The following is a 23209-nucleotide window of genomic DNA, read 5'->3' as shown; positions in this document are numbered from 1 at the left end:
AAGGGAAAGTGTAGCAAATAATGTGAAACTTCCTACAATGGAAAGTGTAGCGAGTATTAAGAAACGGAGGAAGTAGTAATACTAAATACATTGGAGGGTAAATTGCTTCACAAACAACACTAGTTGCTAATCTCATCTATACCTACATTTCATGGCTTTTCGTAGACAAAAGAAATTCAGAAGCTGGGAAATCTATCCATTTAATTAAGTTGTGCCAGATGCATGAAATCTTGTTGGATCTATTCCCAATATATAATTCCAACATATGGATTTTTATACTTGCACATAACTAAAGCCCATACTTGTATGGACAGATGTGTCAAAATGGAGAATATAACATTTTTAGTACCATATACGCGGAAACTTGTTAACTGACTTAAGCACAATACTTATCCAAAGCAAAGACAGGACAAGTTGAAAGAGCTTCGGTAGTTATACTTTCTGTCTCGCGTAAGAAAGAGAGTTTAGAGTGCCATACAAAGAACGTAATCCCAGGACCTCTAAGATTAGGAATGATGCCCATCGCCTATTGCATTTTGGAATTACTTCCTCCTTTTTAATTTAATTGTGACACTTTTAAAATCGTGGACTTCTAGGCAATTTTTGGAGAGGAGAGAGAGAGAAAGAAAACAAAAGAATTCCATGTGATAGGAGAGAGATAGAGAGAAGTTATTACCCAAAATAAAAGTATAATACCTAATTTGAAACTTCCTAAAATAAAAACTGTCACAACTAATTGGAACGGAAAAAGTAGTAAATTGTAACAGCCAAGTATTAGCAATTCTACCAGTTAGCTGTTGAAACTGCATGAACTTGACTAGCATACAACAAACGAAGTTTTATTAGAACCACATAAAGTAATTATAAAAACATAGCAGAATTAAAGTAACGGATGCCTTGATTAAGATACTCTTAATTCATTTATATTGCAACTGAATTACATCTGAAAATTAACCATTGATGAATAGAAGGTTCTAAATCTAAGGGCAAAATCAAGTGAAAAGCCAGTAATATACTGCTCTCTGAACCACCTATTCAACAACTGCCAAGAGGTCACTTTCTTTGCAAAAGCAGTGCCTAGAATCTGATCCTAGATCCACCTCATATGCACTTATATCTGAGAAAAGAACCTGCACAAATTAACAAATAAAAAAGAACATGAAACCCTGTCTACAAGAATCATGAGATACACTTTTCTTTGCTAAAAATCGAGAATCTGGGTGATGCTGGCTTAATTAGGTTTACTCTAATTCCATACCTTCTTTCCGGTCTCAACTTCTCCTACATCCGAACCAACAGAGAGAATCTGCAAGAGTGAAACAGACTATTGAGTTCGCTCGTTACGATAAGATGTTTAAGGACTGATGTTGAGAACAGAGAACTTTCATACCTCACCCATAAGGTACCTCTCAAACTTGACTGCTGACTTGGGCAAAAGAACTCCACCAGCTGATTTCTAAGAAATAATAGTTTGAACAGAACAGATGAGACAATAGTTTCAAATCACCAGATGTAGCAAGTGAAGATGCAATGTAATTTGTTCTTCCCGAAGCCAGAGTTAGGATGTCACAGCATCATATACCACAGTGGAAAGAAACACAGGCACGCACTGACGCACGCACACACACAACAAGAGAAAGAAAAAAAGATAACTTTCTGTTTTAGAAGTAACAATTAAGCTGAATGATATAGTTTGAGTTTGTATCCAACTTTAGAGACTCACAAGTAAGGATAGACATATGTCGTATATATAATTGTCAAAAAAAAATTGTTGCTCCTGTTCTTTCCACAGTCGCAAAATGTACCAAGAGAGTGTTTGGCTGGGACTTGGGAGGTAAACTTATCCAAGAAAACATGGAAAGCATTTTGCTTTTCAAAAGAAGGAATGCCATATTTTCCTCCATGTTTCATACTTCCTTCTTTATGTCCTCTCCCACCCTCTCCTCTCCATTCCCATTTTCCATCTCTCTGAGTTTGTGGCAACGAACCAAACAAAGCAAAACTAAGCCAAAAATGTGTTTTCCCTCTACACATTTTTCATTAGAAATATGTTCCATCAAACGCAACCTAAGGTAATAGGTAAACACTGAACAGATATTATCCCGTGAAGAAATATGTAAAGTCTCTAGTGGCAACATATATACTACATTCTATACTCTTCACCTATACAGTTGTATAAATCTCTCGAATGAATTTGATCCATATTGTGTTCTCCTTGGCAATATTACCACATAAAGCTTGGATGATGAGGGCAGGCGCAAGAACCAAAATTCAGCCCAGTCATTTTCAACATAAACCAACTGAGACCAACACCTGGAAGACCCCTTGTCACAACACCTGGAAGCCCCCTTATCACAACATAAATGATGTTATATTCAAACACTTTGATAACCACCCCAGAATTTAGTAGGGTTCAGCAGAAATATCACGTTTAAGCAAGCTACCAACCAATTCATTCTTCTGGTTTCCGTGATTCACAAGAAAGTGTGACCATGTCGTAGTTCAGGGAGCTCAGCCTAGTTTTCAATAAGCAATTATTCCACTGACACTAGATCATTAGAACATATGTATGATTTTATACTATAATCAAATGACCAACAGTCCTGGTGTGCAAGTGACTAAGCTAATTTGTCTGTTAACTACACCCTCCATCCCCATATAGACTTTCCATTTCTTCTTTTCATGTTGGCAAACGCACATTTTGTAGAATTAGTATCTTTAAATACATAAAAGTAAAAATTATAAAAATTTGATTTACGTAATGTATACAATGAGACGATCAAACAAGAACCTACAAAACTATGTTTTTTCTTATATACTTGAAAAAATGGGAAGAATTTCCTTGATTATAAATAGCGCGGAAATTAGAAATGGGAAGTCTATTGAGGGACGGAGGTAGTACATTGCATTCAAGAATCTTTCGACAGGAAAAAAATGGCCGAATCACAGAGATTCCAATGAGACAGCAAGCAAATGGCTCATCGAATCTCCCCACAGATATATACTAACAAATTTCAAATTTTAAGTAAAAACCATACAATATCATCCTAATTGAACATGACAATGGAAAACTATAGTTGAGAAAATGAAAAACTTCAATCTTTGGAATCATATAATACAAACCCAATTCACAATTTAGTTGAAAAAAATATAACAATTCAGCAAAGTAATAAGACTTTCAAGATAATATGAACCCTAAAAATTGAGCAAAACAAAATAAAATAGCTGAGAAAATCCATAGTACCTCAGGAAGGTCCTCAAGACGAATCAAAACTCTATCAGCCTGTGGAACAACCTATCAAAAATTTACAAAATTTGAACCAAATTTAAAACAATATTTATCACTTTTCATCAACCCAGAAAAAAATTAAGAGTTAAGAATACATAAAATTCAATAAATTAAAAAGAATAAAGCATAAATACCTTTGTGGGTTCCCATTTTGTGGCAACTGCATTAACTCTGAGGTTATTTCTTCTTAAACCTGAGAAACAAATCAGAAATGGGTAAAAAAATTCAGGATAATATTGCAATTAGATATCAAAATTTTGGAGATAAATATTCAAATTGAAATCTTGATATAAACATACCAATTAATCTTTGGTTAGAATAATTGTTGTTGGGTAAAGAGAAGGGTTTTGCCAAAGTGATACATGAAGTTGTGGAAGCCATGGATAAGCTCAGAGAGTGAGAGACAGAGAGTGCAAAGGTAACGGCGTGTTTGGTAGAATTTTACTGGAGTTGGCGAGGAAGTTTTATATTAGACCGTTGATTCGTTTATATGAAGAAAGATTTGATTGTTGATCAAAAACTGGCCGTTGATTATCGGATGGGCCATTCTTTCTCGAAAGTTCCAGGTTTGGATCGGGATAGCGATTGGGCCGGGCGGATGTGGAGGTAGAAATTATACAGTACCATCCTCCACACCCGCACTCCGCATAAAATTCACATTCTCATCCTCGCCCCACCATCTATTGCGAGGAAAGTTTCAGGATTTGGTCGTGTGGGTCCAATTATTTGGTTGTTTATTTGGACATTAAGCCATTAAGCCACTAAGGCCCATTGCCAAATACTACATATATTTGTATAATCATTACTTAGATTCGACGATTTGCATAATCATACTTGGATTGCTTTCCTTTTACTTGTAGATACTTTACCACCACCAGCTTCCGGATCTTTGCTATGTGTATGTGCACCGTGTTATTTGTATATTCAATAAAGAAAAACTTTCTAGACTACAACTCTACAAGGTTGAATAAAATATCGGAAAAAAGAAGGAGAAGAAAGAATGTGATTTTAACTTACGAATCGAAGTTGCTTGTTTTTCATAATTCCCTTTAGGGATTGATCAGGATTGATACTTGATAAGATCTAGTAAGGTCTAAATGTAGTTTAAAATAAGGGTGCTACTAAGATTCAATTGATTCACTTTAGGTAAGGTTAAGTGAATATAACGTCACCTGAAATCCTCCTAATTTTTAGGGAGAAATCCTTCATTTTGATAAGTTCCAAAGGTGGTTTGGAGCCTTTACATTGGTTTAAAATGTATTTCCACAGCTTGTTTTACATGTTCGAATTCCTCCTTGAAAATGGCTTTAGACGTCACCATTGACCTCCCATAACCATAGGATGCATTTCATGGATAAGTTGTTCGAGATTCGAAAACATTCAAAAATGAATTTTATAGCCTTCAGATTTGGATATTTCAAGTCTAGTTTCATACTTTTTTGGGGCCACCAATGTCTCTTTTTAGGGACCTTTTCGATGTTAGCCGAAAGTCTTAGGATGACTTCTAAGTGGTTGCAAGACCTTACAATGCCTTCCAAGACCTGTTTTCCATCCTTTCATAGAAATAACTATGTAGGCCATAGTATGCTTATATGCATGTCGTAAAGCTTAATTGCTCGGAGATGGTTTAAAATAGTCTCCTATTTGCTCTATGATGTATTATATGGGGTTCGTTGCCCGAGCTTCGAGAATGTTGAAAAACGTGTATTATAGCCTTTAAATTTGACAATTTCGAGGCCATCTATGAATTTTTTGAAGTCCAACTTCAAAAATAATGGCTCTTACTATCTTAGGTGGTAAGGACCTCTACATAGTCTCCAAATGCAATTATTTAAAATTCTCTAAACATATGGAAACTTGTATAAATTATTCTATAATGTGCTAGAAATTATATGGACTTACTAAAACTGGTCTAAACTCATTAAATGATTTTCTTTCTATATACATTTTTAAAAAAATAATGTGAAGTGTACCCAACTACAAGTCTCATGGCCTTCAAGTTGCTAGAAGATCGGGGTATGACAATGTATGGCTTGAATGCGATGCCCTCAACGTGGTTAATGTAGTGCGTGATGTCAGCATATTATATGCAAGCATCGTTCCTCCCCGCGTCAGTCCACGGAAAGCTTGATACAATATGCCGGAATTTTTTATGGGGAAGTTCGGATGACCAAAGGAAGCTTCATCTAGTGGCTAAGGAAAGAATCACCCTACCAAAAGTGCTGGGGGCTTAGGCATTAGGAGTCATAAGCATCTTAATGTTGCGTACATGGCTAAATTAGCGTGGAAGCTAAGTCAGGGAGGTGTAAGCCTAGCATCCCGGTGCATTCGATCCAAGTATATTCACCCCACCTATATAACCAGTGCAAAAAATGGGTCCACCCTCTGGAAGGGGCTGACAAAGGGGTGGGAACTACTAAATGCTCACACTTCCTGGACTATTGGGAATGGACATACAATATCCTTTTGGTGGGATAAGTGGATGGATGGGCGCGCTCCCAGGGAGTATGTCACTGGCCCCTTTACTCAGACGGAAAATGATTTGAGACTCCATGATCTAGTTGTTGATGGTGAGTGGAACCTTCAAGCTATAACTTCATGCCTCCCTTCGTGGATTGCTGATACAATCAAATGCCTCCCTCCCCTAAATGATCATCGTCCAGACCGTCTTCTATCCTCCTTCTCCACCCATAAGGGTTTCTCACTTGCTAAGGCCTACGAGGCCTCCCGCACTATCCCGAGAGATTCAGACTTCTCTTGGATCTGGAAGTGCCCTACCCTCCCTCGAATTAAATTCTTCTTATGGCTCCTAGCCTTCGAAAGAATTCCTTCCTGTTCTCACCTATTTAGATGCACCCTTCTCGCATCGCCTATCTGCCCGAGGTGCCAAAGGGGGGAGGAGAGTGCTTACCATGCCATCTTCTCATGCCCGACTGTGCAACCTATTTGGAACCTCACACCCCTCCTCTCGCCTCAGGGAGATCTCTCAATCGAGTGGCTAAAATCAAATATGCAAGCAATGTTTAGCTTTAAGGGGGTCAGGTGGAATACATGTTTTTCGTTTATGTGCTTTGAAGTCTGGAAGCTTAGAAATGAGTTTGTGTTTAGGGATAGAGATAATGTGAACTCTCCTAGCACTCCAAATCCGGACCATGTTTTGAAAAGTATTGTTAGTAAAGCAAGTTTCTTTGAAAACGCACTACAAAAGGATCAGACCATAGCTGTTAATGTTTCCACCCCTATCAATCCTCCCATTCCCGAAGGTTTCTTTGCTTGTTTTGTCGATGCGTCGTTTGTTAGGTTTGATAGGCCATCGGGTCTCACAGGTATTTTGGTATCAGATAGGTTCATATGGGTGGGTGGGTTTGAGAGGAAAGTGGTGGTCATGGATGTCACGTACGCTGAGCTTCTTAGTATCAAAGAAGCCCTCACCTTGGCTATTAGAGAGTATGTTACAAAGATTGTCATTTTCTCGGATTGTTTAACTGTAGTAAATCTCCTGAATGAACATCAGAATGAACCCAATATATACGATTTCATTATATGCACTTGTAGGGATTTATGCAGGGAACTGGATGAGGTGCGATTCCGTCACATCCCTAGGGCGCAGAACAAAGTCGCGGACAAGATGGCAAAGGATTGTAGAAGTAGTAGTTCCCTTGAATGTAATGTAACTAGGAACACCCCTCCCCCTAGTTATCTTTTGAGTAACACAAGCATGGTTTGTAATATGGCAACTGTGAACCTTTAATTTTATGTTGGTTGCTTTAGTACCAAAAAAAAAAAAAAAATGTAGTGCGTGATGGTTCAACGAGTTTCCCACCAATTTTCTTGTTTTATGATGACATTAGAAATATGTTTAAGTGTTTTAATAGTTTTTACTTTTCTCGTGTTAAAATGATCGGGAATACAGTAGTTCATGTAGTGGCAAGATGGGACACAAAAGACAGTATGCAAATTGTTTGTATGGACCCAATTCCCCAAAGTGTCATGATGCGCAATAATATCTTGACCTAATTTTCCCAAAAAGAACTTGGTAGATGGTGGACTCATGTCTACCATTGGAATGGTAGTCACGGCCCAAAACCCGGTACGAAAAACATAAAACGCATGAAACTAATGTACATCAACTGCTCTTCAATGAACATGTGAAACTAATGTACATCAACGGTTCTCCAATGAACATCGATCTCGACGATTCTCCTTTGTTAACCTTTATCTTCATGTTTCTTAGTTTGTTTATTGCAGATATTTCTTTGTTCATTGTGTTTTCTTTGTCTGTTCATTAGGTTGAGTGGTTGTTTATCAGATATTTCCTCCTATGTTTATCTTTTTTTTTCTTCTAATTATTCATTGTTGATTTAGATGTTCATTGAGTCTCGTGTGTTGTTTGTTCTTTTGCTTAATTTGTTAATTAAGAATGTTGTTTTGTTCATTGTATCGAATGATACGCACTATTTAAATATTAGACTAAGGCTATGTTTAGTTCACCTGAAATTTTCTGATCTGAACTTATCTGATCTGATCTGAACTTATTTTTTCTGATATGATCTGAACTGATCTGATTACAAGATCTTATCTTTTAGATTTTTCTCAATATATAAGAAAAATATAGTCATGTGGGGTCTTGTTTGATTCGTCTCAATGAGTACTTTATTAATATTCAATTATTATAATTTTTACTAATATGTTATGAAAGATATAATGATTTTTAAATATAAGCATGATCTGAACTGATCTGATCTAAACTTATCAGATCAGATCTGATTAGATCTGAAATAAGCAAAAATAAGGTGAACTGAACATAGCCTAATTAGACTCGTGTCTACCCTCTAATTTGCGAAGGCTCATGGACACAAAACCCCATTACTCGTAATCATCCTGCCTTTTGCGGAAAAACCCTTCGATTATCAAATTGAATACAGCCGAGCAAAATTTCTTGAGTTTCGCTCCCTAATTTTCTATGATTTGTCAATGGCGAAAAACACCAAAAAGATGTACTACTACTGGCAAAATATATTACAACATCTTCCTATACAACGGCTAGCTGGGTCCCCAACATTCTTCTCTTCACTATAATCTCTCTCCTCAATCATCCAATTATCAAAATGATGTCCTCCACTTGTCCAGTAAAAGATAAATATCCGCTATTTCTTTCAATTTCAGCTGGCAATGTTTGTACTTTTTCCAATTCAAGAGTTTTGGGGGGAAAAAGCTAATTAGGGTTTCTCTCAATCCACTTCTGAAATCCCACTTCAGCAAATTTAGGGTAAGTACATTACAAAATGATGGTGAAAAAACATATTTCCTTTTATTTGGTGTTGTGCTTGTTCTATGGATTACTATTTGCAGATGAGGTTTGTTCCAAAAAAGCACATGGTAACATTCTTTCTTTTGCTTGGTTTTGTAATTGGTATCATTTTTCGTTATATTGGCATTTGTAGACATTGTTGAATTTGTATGTTTGATCTGGGTGTTATGTGATTCTATATGCTATGAGTTATAGATTGATTAATTTATTGCATTCATAAATTTGTATGTTTGATATAGCTAAGCTCCTGTAAGATAACCTTATTAACTGTAGGCTTATTATATGTCTAAGGTTCTAGTATACTGTTTCCTCCTAGACCCAGAATTTGCATCCTACACCCGAGTGTATGAGTATAAATGGGAGGGGATGTGCCATGCTCTAGGTATTCCCGGGTGTATAGTGAATGAACTCGTTTCCTCAACCTTGTGACAATCCTTAGAATATGACATTCTAGTAATGGTGATCTTATCATCTTTCAAAGTAGCTTACAAGACAGGATTATGATAAATACAGGGAATGCTTGGTTTCTAATATGCTAGTAAGTGGAAAACAAAGATATGTGAGTGTCTCAGTTTTTAGCTTCTATATTTGCTGGCTTTTGTTTATCCTGTTTTGGTCAATATGTAGTTTATAGCAAGAGCTATAGGCCATTAAGGTCTGTTTGCTTGGAATTGTGCTCTTTATTGCCTCAAATGAAAACACGAGCTCGCTAATCGCTATCGAGTTGTTTATTTCATATAAAATTCCCCTCCCCCCAACCATTTTTTCAAGTTGTTAGCTTTAGAGATTTGTTGTCTGAGGGACTCCTAGTCGTGGAGCTAGACCACATCTGCTAATTCTCCTTCACTTTGATGTTCATTGTTGAGCCTTGTTTGCACAAGGGTAATTATCTGCTGATATCGTAGATCCTCTATTTTTCCAAATTTTGTCATTTCTAATTTCAGCTTTTGTGGATCTGATCCATCTAGTAGATGTGCCTATACTAGTCATGTTAAGAGCATCATTTGTAAATTCAATTTGAAGTTCCAATTCAGTACTAAATTTGACGTTTCTATTGTAGTGCACTAGTGCACTTCCGATCCTTTCTTCCTGCTCTGCTAATCCAAGTTAACTTTCATGGTGGCATTGGTCAAATTAGACAATTCCACCTCATGATAGAACTAGCTATTGGTAGAAAGTAGTTACATCAACTCCAAATTTCGAAGCAAAGTGATGCTTACCAGGCCTCTTAAACACTAATATTGAATTGTCAATTTGGAAGTTGGGGTTCGTTTATGCACCAACATAATTAAGTAGAAACCGTTATGTATTTTTTCATCATTGGAAGTAAGTTAGTCACAATGAAATGGAGATAGTATCTTTAATTCCAAAAAAATGGGTGATAATGAGTTCAGTCAAGCTCAATGCTCAACTCAATTCATTATTGGGAGAGTCGAGCTCTGGAATCAGACCAAGTTGGTATCAGGTACTTGCAAGTTGGTTAAATTTGTTCATTATCCATATTTTAATCTAGTATCTGCAGTCTTAGTATAAATAAGGAAATAGTGAACAGTAGTTCTTGGAGTATATGTTGAAAAGTTGTCATTGTACAAACAAGAAAGGATTGGCGAACTTTAATACCAAATGTGCTAAGATGTGATAATGTTGGGATACTTCTATATCTGATTTGTTAAGTCATTTTTACTTTCTAATGATCTAGTCGACCTTGACTTAAGAGATTTGACTGAGTTGATCCAGAGCAACTAGCGAGTTCGCTTTTCAGTTCTGATTAGCGTATGAATAAACGGCATGATTTGATTTTGACGTTTGTGCTGCAAGGAGAATAATTAAAGATACACACCAATGCTCTAAATCTTGCATTCAATACAAAACACATGAAAACATAATACTAATATAACTGAAAATGCTTCTCACAGGTAATACTGCAAAAGAAATTGTCGACCTCATCAACAGGAACCGTACTGCCATAAAACTCCCTGCACTTTATGACAGTGCCGGGCTTGGGTGCATGGCCTTGCAGTTTGCGGAAGTATGCAAGGACAATTGTACTAGCAGCAATAGTGTGAGCTGTCGACCCTTGGAAGATGACTTCACAGAAGTATATGCTCCTGATTGTGGCGTGGAACTTCCTACAATCAGCACAATCTCCGGTAAAATTGTGGGGTGCTGGTCTAAGTATCTTGCACCATCAGAGGCGTTCTCACAGGTTATTGTTCGGGACAGAAACACACTCTCTCTCATCACTAACAAAACACATACTGAGGTTGGAGTAGGTGTGGCTTCAACACGTAAGGGCCATTTCTTCTGGTGTGTGTTGTTAAGTAGTGGCTTCACAAATTCAAGTTTTATTCTTGAAGACCATGGACTAGGAATTAAACAGAGGCAAGGGTGCTTTAGTGGAACTAATGTAACTTGCAATGGAGCAAGTAGTAGTATGAGTGGCGGCATATTTTTAGGTAGTTTGTCAGGTATTTTCACCTCAATTTTCCTGCATATGATCTATATAAATGTGGATATTCTCAGTTGTCTTTGAGGTTTTGTATCAATGAAAGAGTTTCTTGGAATTGGAAGCAGTTTTATTGTCTTTGGATATGAAAGCATATACGTTCTTTCTGTATTAGGCTATGTTTTTTCTTATATACTCATTGATACGAATCAGATAAGATTCCATATGGCTATGTTTTTTCTTATATATCGGAAACATTTTAGAAGATTCTATGAAATTCTAAATAGTGCAAGATTCCAAGTATTCAACATCAATAAGGAACATAACGAGTATTGTATTTAGTTAGGTTGATCTTGCATTCAGATTAGTATTTTATTTGCACATGGTCTTAGTGTCCAAACTCAATCTCTGATTTGTTATGGATGTACCAAGAACCCTTGGGTCTAATGGATGTTCAAATTTTGGTGGAAATAAAAAATTCAATATTGTTGTGGGAGAAAGGGGGAGGCTTGTTGGGCCTCTGGATGAGTCATCCTATACGAGGGCAACCCAGAGGAAATTCATGTTTTCATGGGGTTCCTAAAGAGGGGCAAATTTTTTTTTGTTATGGATGTGATTCCGATATGATGTACAAAAAACTTTGTATATAAGTGTCTCATCTTTCACTACTTAATTGGAGTAAATATGGTGTGGGGCTTGTCGGGCCCATATGCTAGTAGAGGAAAAGAGATAGCATATTGCCAAAAAATAGAACATTCCAAAGAATAGAGACTTGCCAAATATAAAAAACATTAAAAGAGTTTGTTCTCTTCAGCATAAAACAACTGAACGGAATTGAACTGAACTGAATTAAACGATAACTAATAGTAATGATAATAAATAAACTAGGGAAAATTCCTCAGGTACCCCTGAGGTTTGGCGTAATTCCCAAATTACCCCCCACATTTGGGAAATTCCTCAGATACCCCCGAGGTTTGTGTTTGGGCTCAAAATACCCTTACTATGGACGGAACCCTAACGCCGTTAGGTTTTTCCTTCTCTCTCTCCCCAATTTTCTCTCTTCTCCCATTCCGCCACCTACTGCCAAACCCCCCTCCCTCACTCCGGCGCCGGCGACCCTACCCCCTCCCTTCCCCATTCCCGATTCCCTTACCCTCGACGTTGGCACCGGCCAAAATAGCAGATTAGCAGCCTCGGGTGGTTTTGAGGGCGGGTTTAAGGGTTTGGGGGCGGCGTATTTGGGTGGGGAAGGGGAGGGGGTCGACTCACGATGGAAGACACGGAAGGGGGGCCATTGCTGATAGGGGGAAAGGGGGGAGGGGGTGGTGTCGGGCTGGGTGGGGTGGGGGGAATCGAGAATGGGGAAAGGGAGGGCTAGGGTGGGGCGTCGAGGGTGGGGAAAGCAGGGAGAGGGTGGGGTATCTGGGGGTGCTACTGTTCTGGCCGGCGAAGGGAAGAGGGTGGGTCGCCGGGGGTGCTGCTGTTCTGGCCGGCGAAGGGAAGAGAGTAGGGTCGCCGGCGCCGAAGTGGGTGGTGGTCGCCGGCTGTTGGCCGCCGGCTGGGGGAGGGAGGTTGGCAGTGGGTGGAGGAATGGGAGGAGTGAGAAAATTGGGGAAAGAGAGAAGGAAAATCTAACGGCATTAGGGTTCCGTCCATAGTAAGGGTATTTTGAGCCCAAACACAAACCTCGGGGGTATCTGAGGAATTTCCCAAATGTGGGGGGTAATTTGGGAATTACGCTAAACCTCAAGGGTACCTGAGGAATTTTCCCAATAAACTAAGAATTGACCTGAATGGAACTGATTGCAATTGAATTGAATTGAATGAGAAATATGCTAGGGAGTACAGATCCAAAGTTAAATAAAATGGAGGAAGTATTAAAGTAGAGCTCCATAAATCCTTACTCATCATGTGTATCATGTTTTCAACTATACCTAAATATTTTTCTTCCTAATCTGAGAAATATGTACTCATTTACAGTCATCCAAATAAACCAAAAAATAAAAATTAATCTTGAATATACCTAGTGAGGATGTGCCTAGAAGTGCTTAACAATTTTGTGATACATCCTTTTGTTACATCAATTTTTGGGCATCACTGTTTGAGCCTTGGGCCAATCCAGACCTATTTCCCATTGGATGGAAATTGAAGACATGTTTGGAGTGTCCATTTGGGCCTTGGGCTATCTAGATAGTATAAAGCCACACCTATGACCAAGTCACCAAACAACATAATCCAAGAGAAAATTTTGGGCTATCTACATAAACCAGTATTGTTGACATTACCTCCAATATTGACATCTAAAGCAAATCATGCTATAGCATATCTTTAGATCAATTCATCTTCCAATTGATAAATGAGGCAAAAGATCTATAACAATGCAAAACCAATCTTAGTGGAGAGTTAGAACTCACCACAGCAGACCTTACTTATGGATCTTAATATTCATTTTATTTTATCATATACAATATGAATTATATGACGCAGTGGGAACACTAAAATTTTGTGAGAGGGAGAAAACCAAAATAATGATTGTGACATTTGTATTTTTTGTAATCTCTTTTTTTTTTAATTTATATGAATCACAAAAGCAGTACAAATTACAGCGAAGAAAAAGGGGATTCGAACCTGTGATATATCATTTACAATGTCTCAATCTTAACATTTTTAATGTATTTTTGTAATCTCTAATGGACAAGTATTGACTTAATATCTTAAATTCGGTAATAGTAAAACTTTGAAAAAAACAAATTGATGAAACATGAGCATAAATTCGATCAAATTTAAAAGTGCATTTTTTTATATAATTTTGGAAAAATTACTCATAGTTAGACCTGTTTATATCAATTTTTCTAAATGAAAAAATAGGAGGGACAAGAGGGAGAGTTCTGTTTGGCAGAGGGGAAAAGAACAAAGCAGAAAAGAGACAAAAAGTTGGAAAAAAATCCGTATCTTTCTGATACATAACATGCTTTGATAGTATGATATTTGTCATACAAACATCCACCACCTACATTATAACGCTTTCCAAGCAAAATTACTAATAAACAAACAGACAAAATACTATATCAAAACCACATTTATCCAATAGTACTTGCTAAAAGTTAAGTTAGCGCAACAACAACAACAGTATGCAGTAGCCTCACAACACAATTGCTCCCTCTTTCAACTAACTTTGTTTCAGCTTTATCTTTTTTCTCTCCTCACTCAAAAATCAAAATACATATATAACAGATACTGCCTTCCATTTTTATTAATTTACTCGTATTCTTTTTCGTAATGTCTTTTATTAGTTTACGTATTTTTTTGTTTCTATTTTTATAACAAGATTACTAACTTTTCATTACACATACATTTAACTTTAACATAAAATAATAATTTATCTTTCCTCTTATATCTCGTAATATTATTTCTCCTAAAACTTTATGTAAAATAAACAGGTAAACTAATAAAAGTCGGAGTAACTGGAGTATAAATTAATATTAATAACGCACTCTTCCCAAATCCCTATACATCTCTTTTTCCTCAAAAGATTATCCCAAAAAGTAACTCAACTTCAGAAGAATAGAATGTTACTCATGCTTGTTTCTTTTTTGTTGGAGTGTCATCGAAGTCTTCTCTTTTAACTCTTTTATAAATTATTTTTCTTTTCATTACACTTCTTAGGTTAATTATTTTACTATTGTTGTTCTATTACATTTTTGCCCTTAATTAGTATTTTTTTGTGGGGTTTGAAATAGGAGAAAGAGTGGTAAAGTATAAAAAGGAGCTATTTTTTCAGGAGATTATTCTTTACTTTTTGCAAATTTTGATATGGTATGATCTGATTTTCACTTATTCTAGAGAAAGTCCAAGCATTTTTTTTTTTTTACAGAAAGTAAAAATGTATTTAAATGGAACTTATGTGACAAAATAGCCTAAATTTAAGTGTATATAATTTCTATCATCAATTAAATGGTTCTATCAAAGATTGCCAACAAAATATTAAATGCTTACGCCTTACCATACTAAACAACAGGAGTATAAAAACACCGATTTTATAAAAGGTGGAACAATGTGACAACTAATTTTAAACCGAGCAAAAACTAATCTAAAAACTCGTCAATAAAAAACAGAACAAGCATTTTGTAAGTTGTATATTAATCTTACCAATGTTGATTACATTTACATGCAAGAAAATGACATTAAAAAGTGGAAATCTAACAGAATTCTATCTGGAAAATCAGTATACACTATTTTTAGAAATGTGTAGAATTATTTGATATAGTAAATTCTTCCCCTAAAATATAGACCCACCCAAATCAAAACCAAAAAAATACAAAAACAAAATGGTAACAATAATAATAAAAAGAAATATTCCTCAACCTGTTGATCTTCATCTTCATTTATATTTCTATACACCCAAAAAAATTGTAGTAGTAATAGTAGAAGAAATTTCTTTTAAAAAAAAATACAGTACCAGAATTACCATGGATCTAGAAATGAAATTACAATTATACCCCGGACAACCATCTAAACAACTCACCGATTTCATCACCGAGTCGACTCGCTTCCAAGTCCAACTCAGAAACCCGATTTTCTCCTTCAGACTCAGCAGTCTCTCTCCTACTACTCCCTGTAAAAAACCATCTTCCTGAACTACGAAACGATGAGGAGAGAGAATGAGTTAAATACTCCTTCAACCATCCACCACCGCCACGTGGACCAATCTCCGCCGCTAAAACACCTTGTTGTTGTTGTTGTAATTGTTCGACGTCATTCTTAAACTCAGCAGACGACGTCGTTCTCCGAAATGAACCTGAATGGATTTCCGAAACGACGTCGTCATCAACAACAATGTAATCAAAGTTACCACCAAGAGAGTAACTCCGACGAACTGGAAATTCGCCGGAGTTTCGTTGACTTACGTTACCGATTTCAACACGGAAGCTTCTAGAATCAGAGGAGAGAGAATTAGAGGATTCGTTTTCGTTGTTGTTGTTGTTAACGTTGTTGTTGTAGTTGTTGTTGTTGTTGTTGTTGTTGTTGAGTACTTTAGTAAAGAGTTCGGAGTCCGGTACAAAAACCGGCGAACGACAAAGAGGACATGATTGGTTAGAGTTAAGCCACGTGTCAATACAATCAGCGTGAAACACGTGGCAACAGATTGGTAGAAGACGAAGAAGATCTTTCTGCTCAAACTTCGATAAACAAACGGCGCAATCACCGGCAGTTGATTTAAGAGAGTCGAAAGGAAAGAGAGGAAGAGCGTCGATAAGTGGATTATTATTATTATTATTATTATTCGTCGGAGAAATTCGTCGGTTTATTCGACGTCCGTTTGCTGACGTGGAGGAGAGAGAATGATGATGAACAACTCCTTCTACTTCTCCTTCTCCTTCATTGTTGTTATTATTGGTGGTGCGATTGCGGCGGAGGAAGCGGAGGAGGAGGTAAAGAGAAGCAGAAAGTATAACGGCGATTGCGAGAATAAGAACTGTGATAAGAATGTTAGGGCTGACGTCATTTCCCGATGATGTGACGTCGTTGTTGTTGTTGTTTAATTTCCGGCGAACCATTTTTGAGGAGAGAGAAAGAGAGGGAGAAGGGGTTTAGGAGAGATGGAGATGAATATGAATTATGAGTATGAATGAGTTATTATTATTATGGGAGATTTTTTTTTTTTTTTTAAAAAGGGGGAAAAAAAAGGGTGGAGTGAGTGAGGAAGAAAGAGAATTAAGAGAAAGAGGAATGGTTATGTTATGGGGTCAGTGTAAGAGGGAAGTCTGTTTGGGTGGGGATAGTTTTGCATAATTGCATTGATTTGTATTATGGGAATTTTGCGTTATATTTATAAACTCTGTCTAATTTGGAAACATAAGGGATTATTATGTGTTTATGGAAATTATTATATTATAATTTATGATTTATGAGGGTGTTTTCTTTAATTTTGAATATGGTTAGTGTACATGATTTTAGCCTTGAAGTAGGAAATATTGCTATAATTGATTAATTTGAAATTTGATTTTAAAAAAGTTATTTTTGAATTTCGACACTACTAGTAGGGACCTCTTCGGCATAAAACAGCTAAACTGAATTGAATTGAATTGAATTGAACTGAAATGATTAGTGATATGTGAGAGTAAAAGTATTGTCCAGAGCTGAATTGAACTGAGAATAAGATGGGAGAACATGCCCTCTAGTATGCATCAAGTGTGATATAGATTTTGTTAGAAAAGGAACATTATTTTAGCAACTCGTTTGGTAGGTAATAAAAGTTGGTGATCATTAATACAGTAATGGATTGTAGTGTCTATTTTGTAATGAAAATCTTATGTAAATTCGTCAAAGGTGTAAATTAAAGTCTTCATAGTAATTTGAGAAGTGACTAGAACTAGGTATTTCTTCTCACATTTTTTTGTACATTTTGCTTTTTATTTGTTTGAGCAAAGTATGTGACGGATGTGCAAAAAAATATGTTTTGGAAGCACATAATTCTACGTGTTTTTAGATTGGACCTAAGAATTTGCATTAGTGGTGATGGTTCTACAAACTCAAAATAATTGTTTTTTATGAAAATATGCATTCCAATATATTATTTTGTTCCGGGCCGCGCTTAAAAAACCAATTATTCTCTTATTTATCTCTATGGTAATACTACCTCCGTTTCTTAATAAGTGCAACATTTCCCTTATTTGGAATAGTCGCAATAAGTGCAACTAAGCTCAAAATGGTAAAAAAAAGTTCAATATTATTACAAATATGCCACCAAAAAGCAAGAGGGGATCACAATTTTTTTGTTTCATCACTTGAATTACTCTACTTTATTGTGGTTCCAACTTTCTCTCTCTATATTCCTTGGTATTCCCTCACTTTCTCTATGTTGCACTTATTAAGAAGCGGAGGAAGTATAAGAGTTACACATACGACATCATTTACAATTATACTACGATCTTTATTTAATCAATACTCACTAGTCACACATTCACAATATAAAAGATTTACAGATTAATAGTTGTGATGAGTAGTGGATTGTAATTACTTGTCTAAATCTCTTACTAGAATCTACGTCTATTGAGGATCGTTATTTTGTAAGTAGGGCATGTTGCTAATAAATTGCGGCCACTGGCCACACACTGAAAAGAGGGAGAAACTTCTACTGCATTACAAGTGAAACTAAAATCACAGCTACATTTCAACCACTTCTAATACACCAAAAAAGTCAATCTCAGCAATATTTGCCTATATCAATGTTCCTCATTCTAAGGGTGAGCAAATTAGACTTGGCTTAATTGCTTTATGAAACACAAGCATTATTTGACATAGCAAATGTAATATATATAGGTGATCCGAGTATGATGTAGAAGCTCATCAGGAATAAGTGCTTCCATCTTCCATCCAATCGCTTGCCATCACTTGTACACATATGCTGCCATTATATTGTTGCCACGTGAACTGAAATTTTACCCCATAATAACAATAGTCTCCAATTTCCTGATTCTGTTCAAGCAATGATGTAGAAGCTCATAGCTACATTTAATTTACTCATCAAATTATTACCTATAGCATACATGTAATAAACTATAAGAAAATATATACTAACTTATTATTATTAGGTTGGATTATAATTTATAGCTACTACCATAAACATGTAGTAGGGATGATGAATAATATGAGTAATTGATCACGTGATCGTATACTTTGTGTTCTTATACATATATAGCCAATAAAGATATAGTTATAACTTATTAATATATGGAGGAAAGTTTATACTTATTTTGTATGTATAGTATGGATTAGTAGATTACCCATTAATAAATACAGATAGATCTTTATTAATGGAGAACTGATGTGGTGGGAGCTGGGTGCATGACTACATTAAATTGTCAGTCCTACACTCCTACTATCAATTAAATGCCATTTCACTTACCTCTGAACTTCATAGATGTAGGAGTATACATGTAAAAACTGGATGAGAGACTCATCCTTTATTTTAAAATATAAGCAGACTTTAATTTTGCAATAAATGTGTAACTAACACATTTGTAGGTGTTATTTATAAAGGCAGTAATATGATTAGGGATTTAGGGAAAAAACTTTATCTACCCAGTGGGTCAACAACCCACTACTAATAGAAATAAATAAATAGTGAGATCCAACTCATTAGTTCGATCTAATAGTTTTTTAATGCTCTATTTCTAGTGGGTTAACTACCCACCGGATAGACGTAGCATTGCCCATATGATTAGCTATTTGCCTGTGTTTTTTTTTTGGACGGAATTGATATGATATGAATTGAACTAACCTGAAGTGAATTAGACTGAATTAAATTGAACTGAAGTAAAACAATAAGAGGCTAGTAACTTAACTGAAGAGAGCTGAAATGAACTAAAATTGTCCCTTAAAAAACAGGGTTTTTGTAGTAGAACTATTAAAAGTTGTGGAGTTACTTATTGATTTAAGATTATTTTACTTACTTTTTATTTTTACAAGTTATATACATTAATTAGTTATGTACACATATCCTCTTTATCTTAACAAAAATATACTATTAAGAAAAAAAGATTAGCACATTAAGTTGCATAGAATAGAGCCTCGACAACATTAAACTAATAAGATTTATGGAACAATCAAATGATCATATAATGTTATCCTCCTTAGTTATATATAAATTTTATAGTTTCTCGACGCTTGCCTCTCTTTTTGCATAAAAAATAAAATAAATTGTTTTTTAGATATATTTTGGTTTTGAAGATTATAAACATAGCCAATACTCCAAAATTCCATAAAAGTTGTTTTAACTAATACGTATTATCACGAAGTTATTTGTTTTGTACTATAAAGATAACTAATAATGAAAAAACAGGAATATATATTTGCTTCAATTCAAGACTCAAGAGTGGACTTGTGTTCCTATAAAAGACATTTCCAAGTCTTTTTAAAATCTTTTAAATTAAGTACTACAACGTAACCATAGTCAAAAGAGCCATATCGATCGATATCATGTTAGAAAAGAGGAAGAAAGAACCATACGAGCTAATCCATTATAACAAGACACAAGGTGTTTATATAAATCAGCTATCATTATCAAAACAACCTTTAGAACAAATCCCACTTATTACCGCTTCTAACATTTGATTGTTTAGGTAATAAAGTAAAAAGGTCGTAGTTTATAGATCAAAAAACCTAAATTAAACGTAGATAACCTCAGTTTGAGAGGCGGCTAAGGCCATGTGCACGGTGAGCAACTGTACAAGGCCTCTGAAATATAAGGGTCCATTCCATTAGTTGTTCGCCTAAAGGAAAAAAGAAACTCAATATAATTACAAATTTGAAGAGATTGATTTCTATTTGGTGTTTTTCTTCTTCTCCTATCCTCCAAAAAAAAAACCCATTTATAACTATTTCGTTTCTTCTATTCACCAAAAAAATTTAATCTTTATAATTTATTTTAGCACATGACCCCTAATTTTATGAGACGACCCTGTAACTTAGAGCTACATGTAAGAACTTAATGGTAAAATATTAAGCACGGGATAAATATTATTCATAATATTAAATGATGCGTGATTTTACTAAATTTTACTTCTAAGATTATTTTAGAGAAAAATTACTCCGTGGATCATGTTTCCTATCATAAATCAAATAATTCAAAACGACTCTTCAAATTAACGTGTTTTTAATTATCGAATGTTCAATTGACTTATTAATTCTTCGTCACGTATCACATTTTTCTTTGGCAAATAAGTTCTTTAATTTTGGGTACAGTTTTAGTTTAGTTTAGCTCGTTTTAGTTTAGGTCAGTTTAGTTACTTTTTCCTTTTGCGGTTTTACTTCAGTTCTATTCAACTCGTTTTCAGTACAGTTTAATTCAACTCAAAAGAACAGAGCCTCAACCCTTAGAAATTAGGAAGTACCCACTATTGTGCTTGGGCTATGTTTTTCTTGAATTGGATTGAAATAATGAAAATTCAGTTTAATTTATGAGAATTCAATTAATTTCCTCTCACAATTTTAATTTAGTTCAGTATAATTAGTTTCAATTCAAATAAGTTCAGTTCAGTTCAGTTCAATTCAAAAGAAGAGAACCTTAATGTAATAGTGTAGTACATCACAAGAAATTGAATTGTACGTAGTACTTTCTTCTCCTTTCCCGACAAGGAATTAATAGTACTGTAGTACTAATCGCAGGTTTTTAAGAAATTAAACAGCCTGACACAGAATTTCAGCTCATTATCTGGTAAAAATTTAGAGGAAAAACATTGCAAGTTGTTGGATAGCTAAAAACCAATAACTAGAAGTCAAGATCTTCAAGTTGTTAGCCGAATTTTTGCTCTAATTCTTATTAAATCCCCAATAAATTGAATGAGGATAAAAAATGTGTGGAACTCAAGGAAGTTCCTAGTCAAATTTATTTCCTGTATAATTTGTTTGATTCACGTACGTATGAAGTAGTCTTAGTATATAACGTAGCAAAGTAGAAGCATTTGAACCACATTCTAAGTTGACGAAATTTAGATCTTGGTCATAGGACATGGAACGTTCCTATTATATTTTTGGGATTTTTTTATATAGTTTTAGCTTTGACTTTAATTTCCTTTAAGTTTCAAATGTAGAAAACTAGGTGATACTCAAGTCATAACCGAGTTTCCAATTTAAGCATATTATATGAAAAATATATGGACAATTATATATTAATTAAAGTGATCTAATTATTTATGGTAGCATTCAAAAAAATTGGTATTGAGTAAAATTTGATTATGCTAATATTAAATTAAAGTTAGCCATTTATTGAATTTTGATATTTATATGAGGGAACTTTATAATTAGGAAGGAAAACATCGCTTCTATTTTAGTATATTGTAACGGTTTTGTATTTTTCTTTTTCCAAGGTATAGATTGGTTAGGTGGCTGGAGGCCGGCATGAGTAAATTATGTAATATTACCTTGAATTCCTGAAAATTTTCATTATTATAGGTCTTCCTTTTGCTTAATTATGTTCTTGACGTATATACATCAATTTTCTTAAGGAAAATGTTTGAGTAATTCTTAGGGTTGCCAACCTTCTTAGACACATTATTAGATTAAAATATTGATATGTATGTAATAAATGAGGAGAGAAGAGATATAGAAATAATGTTTTAATATATTCCTAACCAATAAAAATTCAATAATAAGAGGGTTGGCAATCCTTAGGGTCACTCAATCAATGTCCTTTTCTTAATTAGATGTCGAATTTGTGTGGAATTGTTATTGGCCAAAGATACTTTTCACGAGATTTGATGTATAGTCCAAGTTAAAAGTAGAACCAGTGATGAATCTTGGTAAAAAAAAATATGTCCGAGGGGCCAAGATTTGAAAGTTCGACCTCTTGTTCAACAAGTGTAGTTAATTAACATTTCACTAAATTTTTACATCAATAAATATTGCTTATATATAGCAATGATTAATCTTGAAAAAAAAACTTATTTTGTGGTCGGGTCGTCGGGACTCGTGGATTTTAGTAAAGTGTAGAATTGTAACAATTTATACACATTAACTAGTTATTAGGCTCGGACTATGTCCCGGGTAAGAAAAAAATTCATTTATTAATATAATACTCTATAATAATAACACTAAATACAATTTAGTCTAGTGGTTAAAAGTTAAGACTTTAGTATATGTAATTGAGGTCTTGGGATCAAACCATATACTATGCATTTTCTAATTTTTTTTTATTATACATAGATTAAAACTCCTTATGAAGAGCGCCACGTGACACAATTTCTTGCTTATGTACGCCTTTTAATATATTTGTATAGATTATATACCGTTCTCATTCAAATCTAATAAAATCCAAATAAATGTAAAAAGAAAATGAACATATGGAGTATATTATATATACTGTGGTAATGATTTAGGGAGGCATTAAACATGACAACAATGTAAAGAGCTGTAGTCAATGAATGAACACGCAAGTTTTCCACAAGATGCGGCGACGTATCAGTCGAAAGCATACTGCAATTTCACGACCACTTCATTTTTACAGCGCACTCATCAAATGTTCAAACCAGTTTAGATATAATATAGATAGGTTAGCTTAACTGTATCATTATCCACTTAGATAATGCACGTTGACTGAACTACTATGTAATATAATATACACCTTTACATTCGAACTTCTATTTTATTTCTCTCTCATCAT

General features: G+C 35.0%; 3 protein-coding genes across 4 annotated transcripts; 1 reads left to right on the top strand and 2 right to left on the bottom strand.

The window, feature by feature from the left end:
- Positions 1 to 880: 880 nt before the first annotated feature.
- LOC104905222 (10 kDa chaperonin 1, chloroplastic) lies at positions 881 to 3758 on the bottom strand. The gene is made up of 6 exons (XM_010693682.3): positions 3589 to 3758; positions 3424 to 3482; positions 3245 to 3295; positions 1391 to 1456; positions 1259 to 1306; positions 881 to 1130 (listed from the first exon to the last, which is right to left on the bottom strand). Exons 1-6 carry the CDS (start codon positions 3668 to 3670, stop codon positions 1032 to 1034), a joined length of 405 nt encoding a protein of 134 aa, XP_010691984.2. The 5' UTR covers positions 3671 to 3758; the 3' UTR covers positions 881 to 1031.
- A 4389-nt stretch (positions 3759 to 8147) lies between these two features.
- LOC104905223 (uncharacterized) lies at positions 8148 to 11173 on the top strand. Of its 2 annotated transcripts, none has more exons than XM_010693683.4 (2): positions 8148 to 8668; positions 10517 to 11173. In XM_010693683.4, exons 1-2 carry the CDS (start codon positions 8575 to 8577, stop codon positions 11131 to 11133), a joined length of 711 nt encoding a protein of 236 aa, XP_010691985.2. In that variant the 5' UTR covers positions 8148 to 8574; the 3' UTR covers positions 11134 to 11173. The 2 variants fall into 2 exon arrangements, with proteins under 2 accessions (XP_010691985.2, XP_048495946.1); XM_048639989.1 differs by lacking the exon at positions 8148 to 8668 and adding an exon at positions 8744 to 9215 and having other exon boundaries at positions 9247 to 11173.
- Positions 11174 to 15375: 4202 nt separating this feature from the next.
- On the bottom strand, positions 15376 to 17059 carry LOC130591488 (E3 ubiquitin-protein ligase ATL4). Its single transcript, XM_057394824.1, has one exon. It carries the CDS (start codon positions 16602 to 16604, stop codon positions 15540 to 15542), a length of 1065 nt encoding a protein of 354 aa, XP_057250807.1. The 5' UTR covers positions 16605 to 17059; the 3' UTR covers positions 15376 to 15539.
- Between the last annotated feature and the right edge of the window lie 6150 nt (positions 17060 to 23209).

This window comes from Beta vulgaris, chromosome 1, assembly GCF_026745355.1.
Source record: "Beta vulgaris subsp. vulgaris cultivar EL10 chromosome 1, EL10.2, whole genome shotgun sequence".
Classification (NCBI taxonomy): Eukaryota; Viridiplantae; Streptophyta; class Magnoliopsida; order Caryophyllales; family Amaranthaceae; genus Beta; species Beta vulgaris.
Note: the sequence above shows the minus strand (reverse complement) of the source record. Positions and strands in the feature narration are given on the sequence as shown.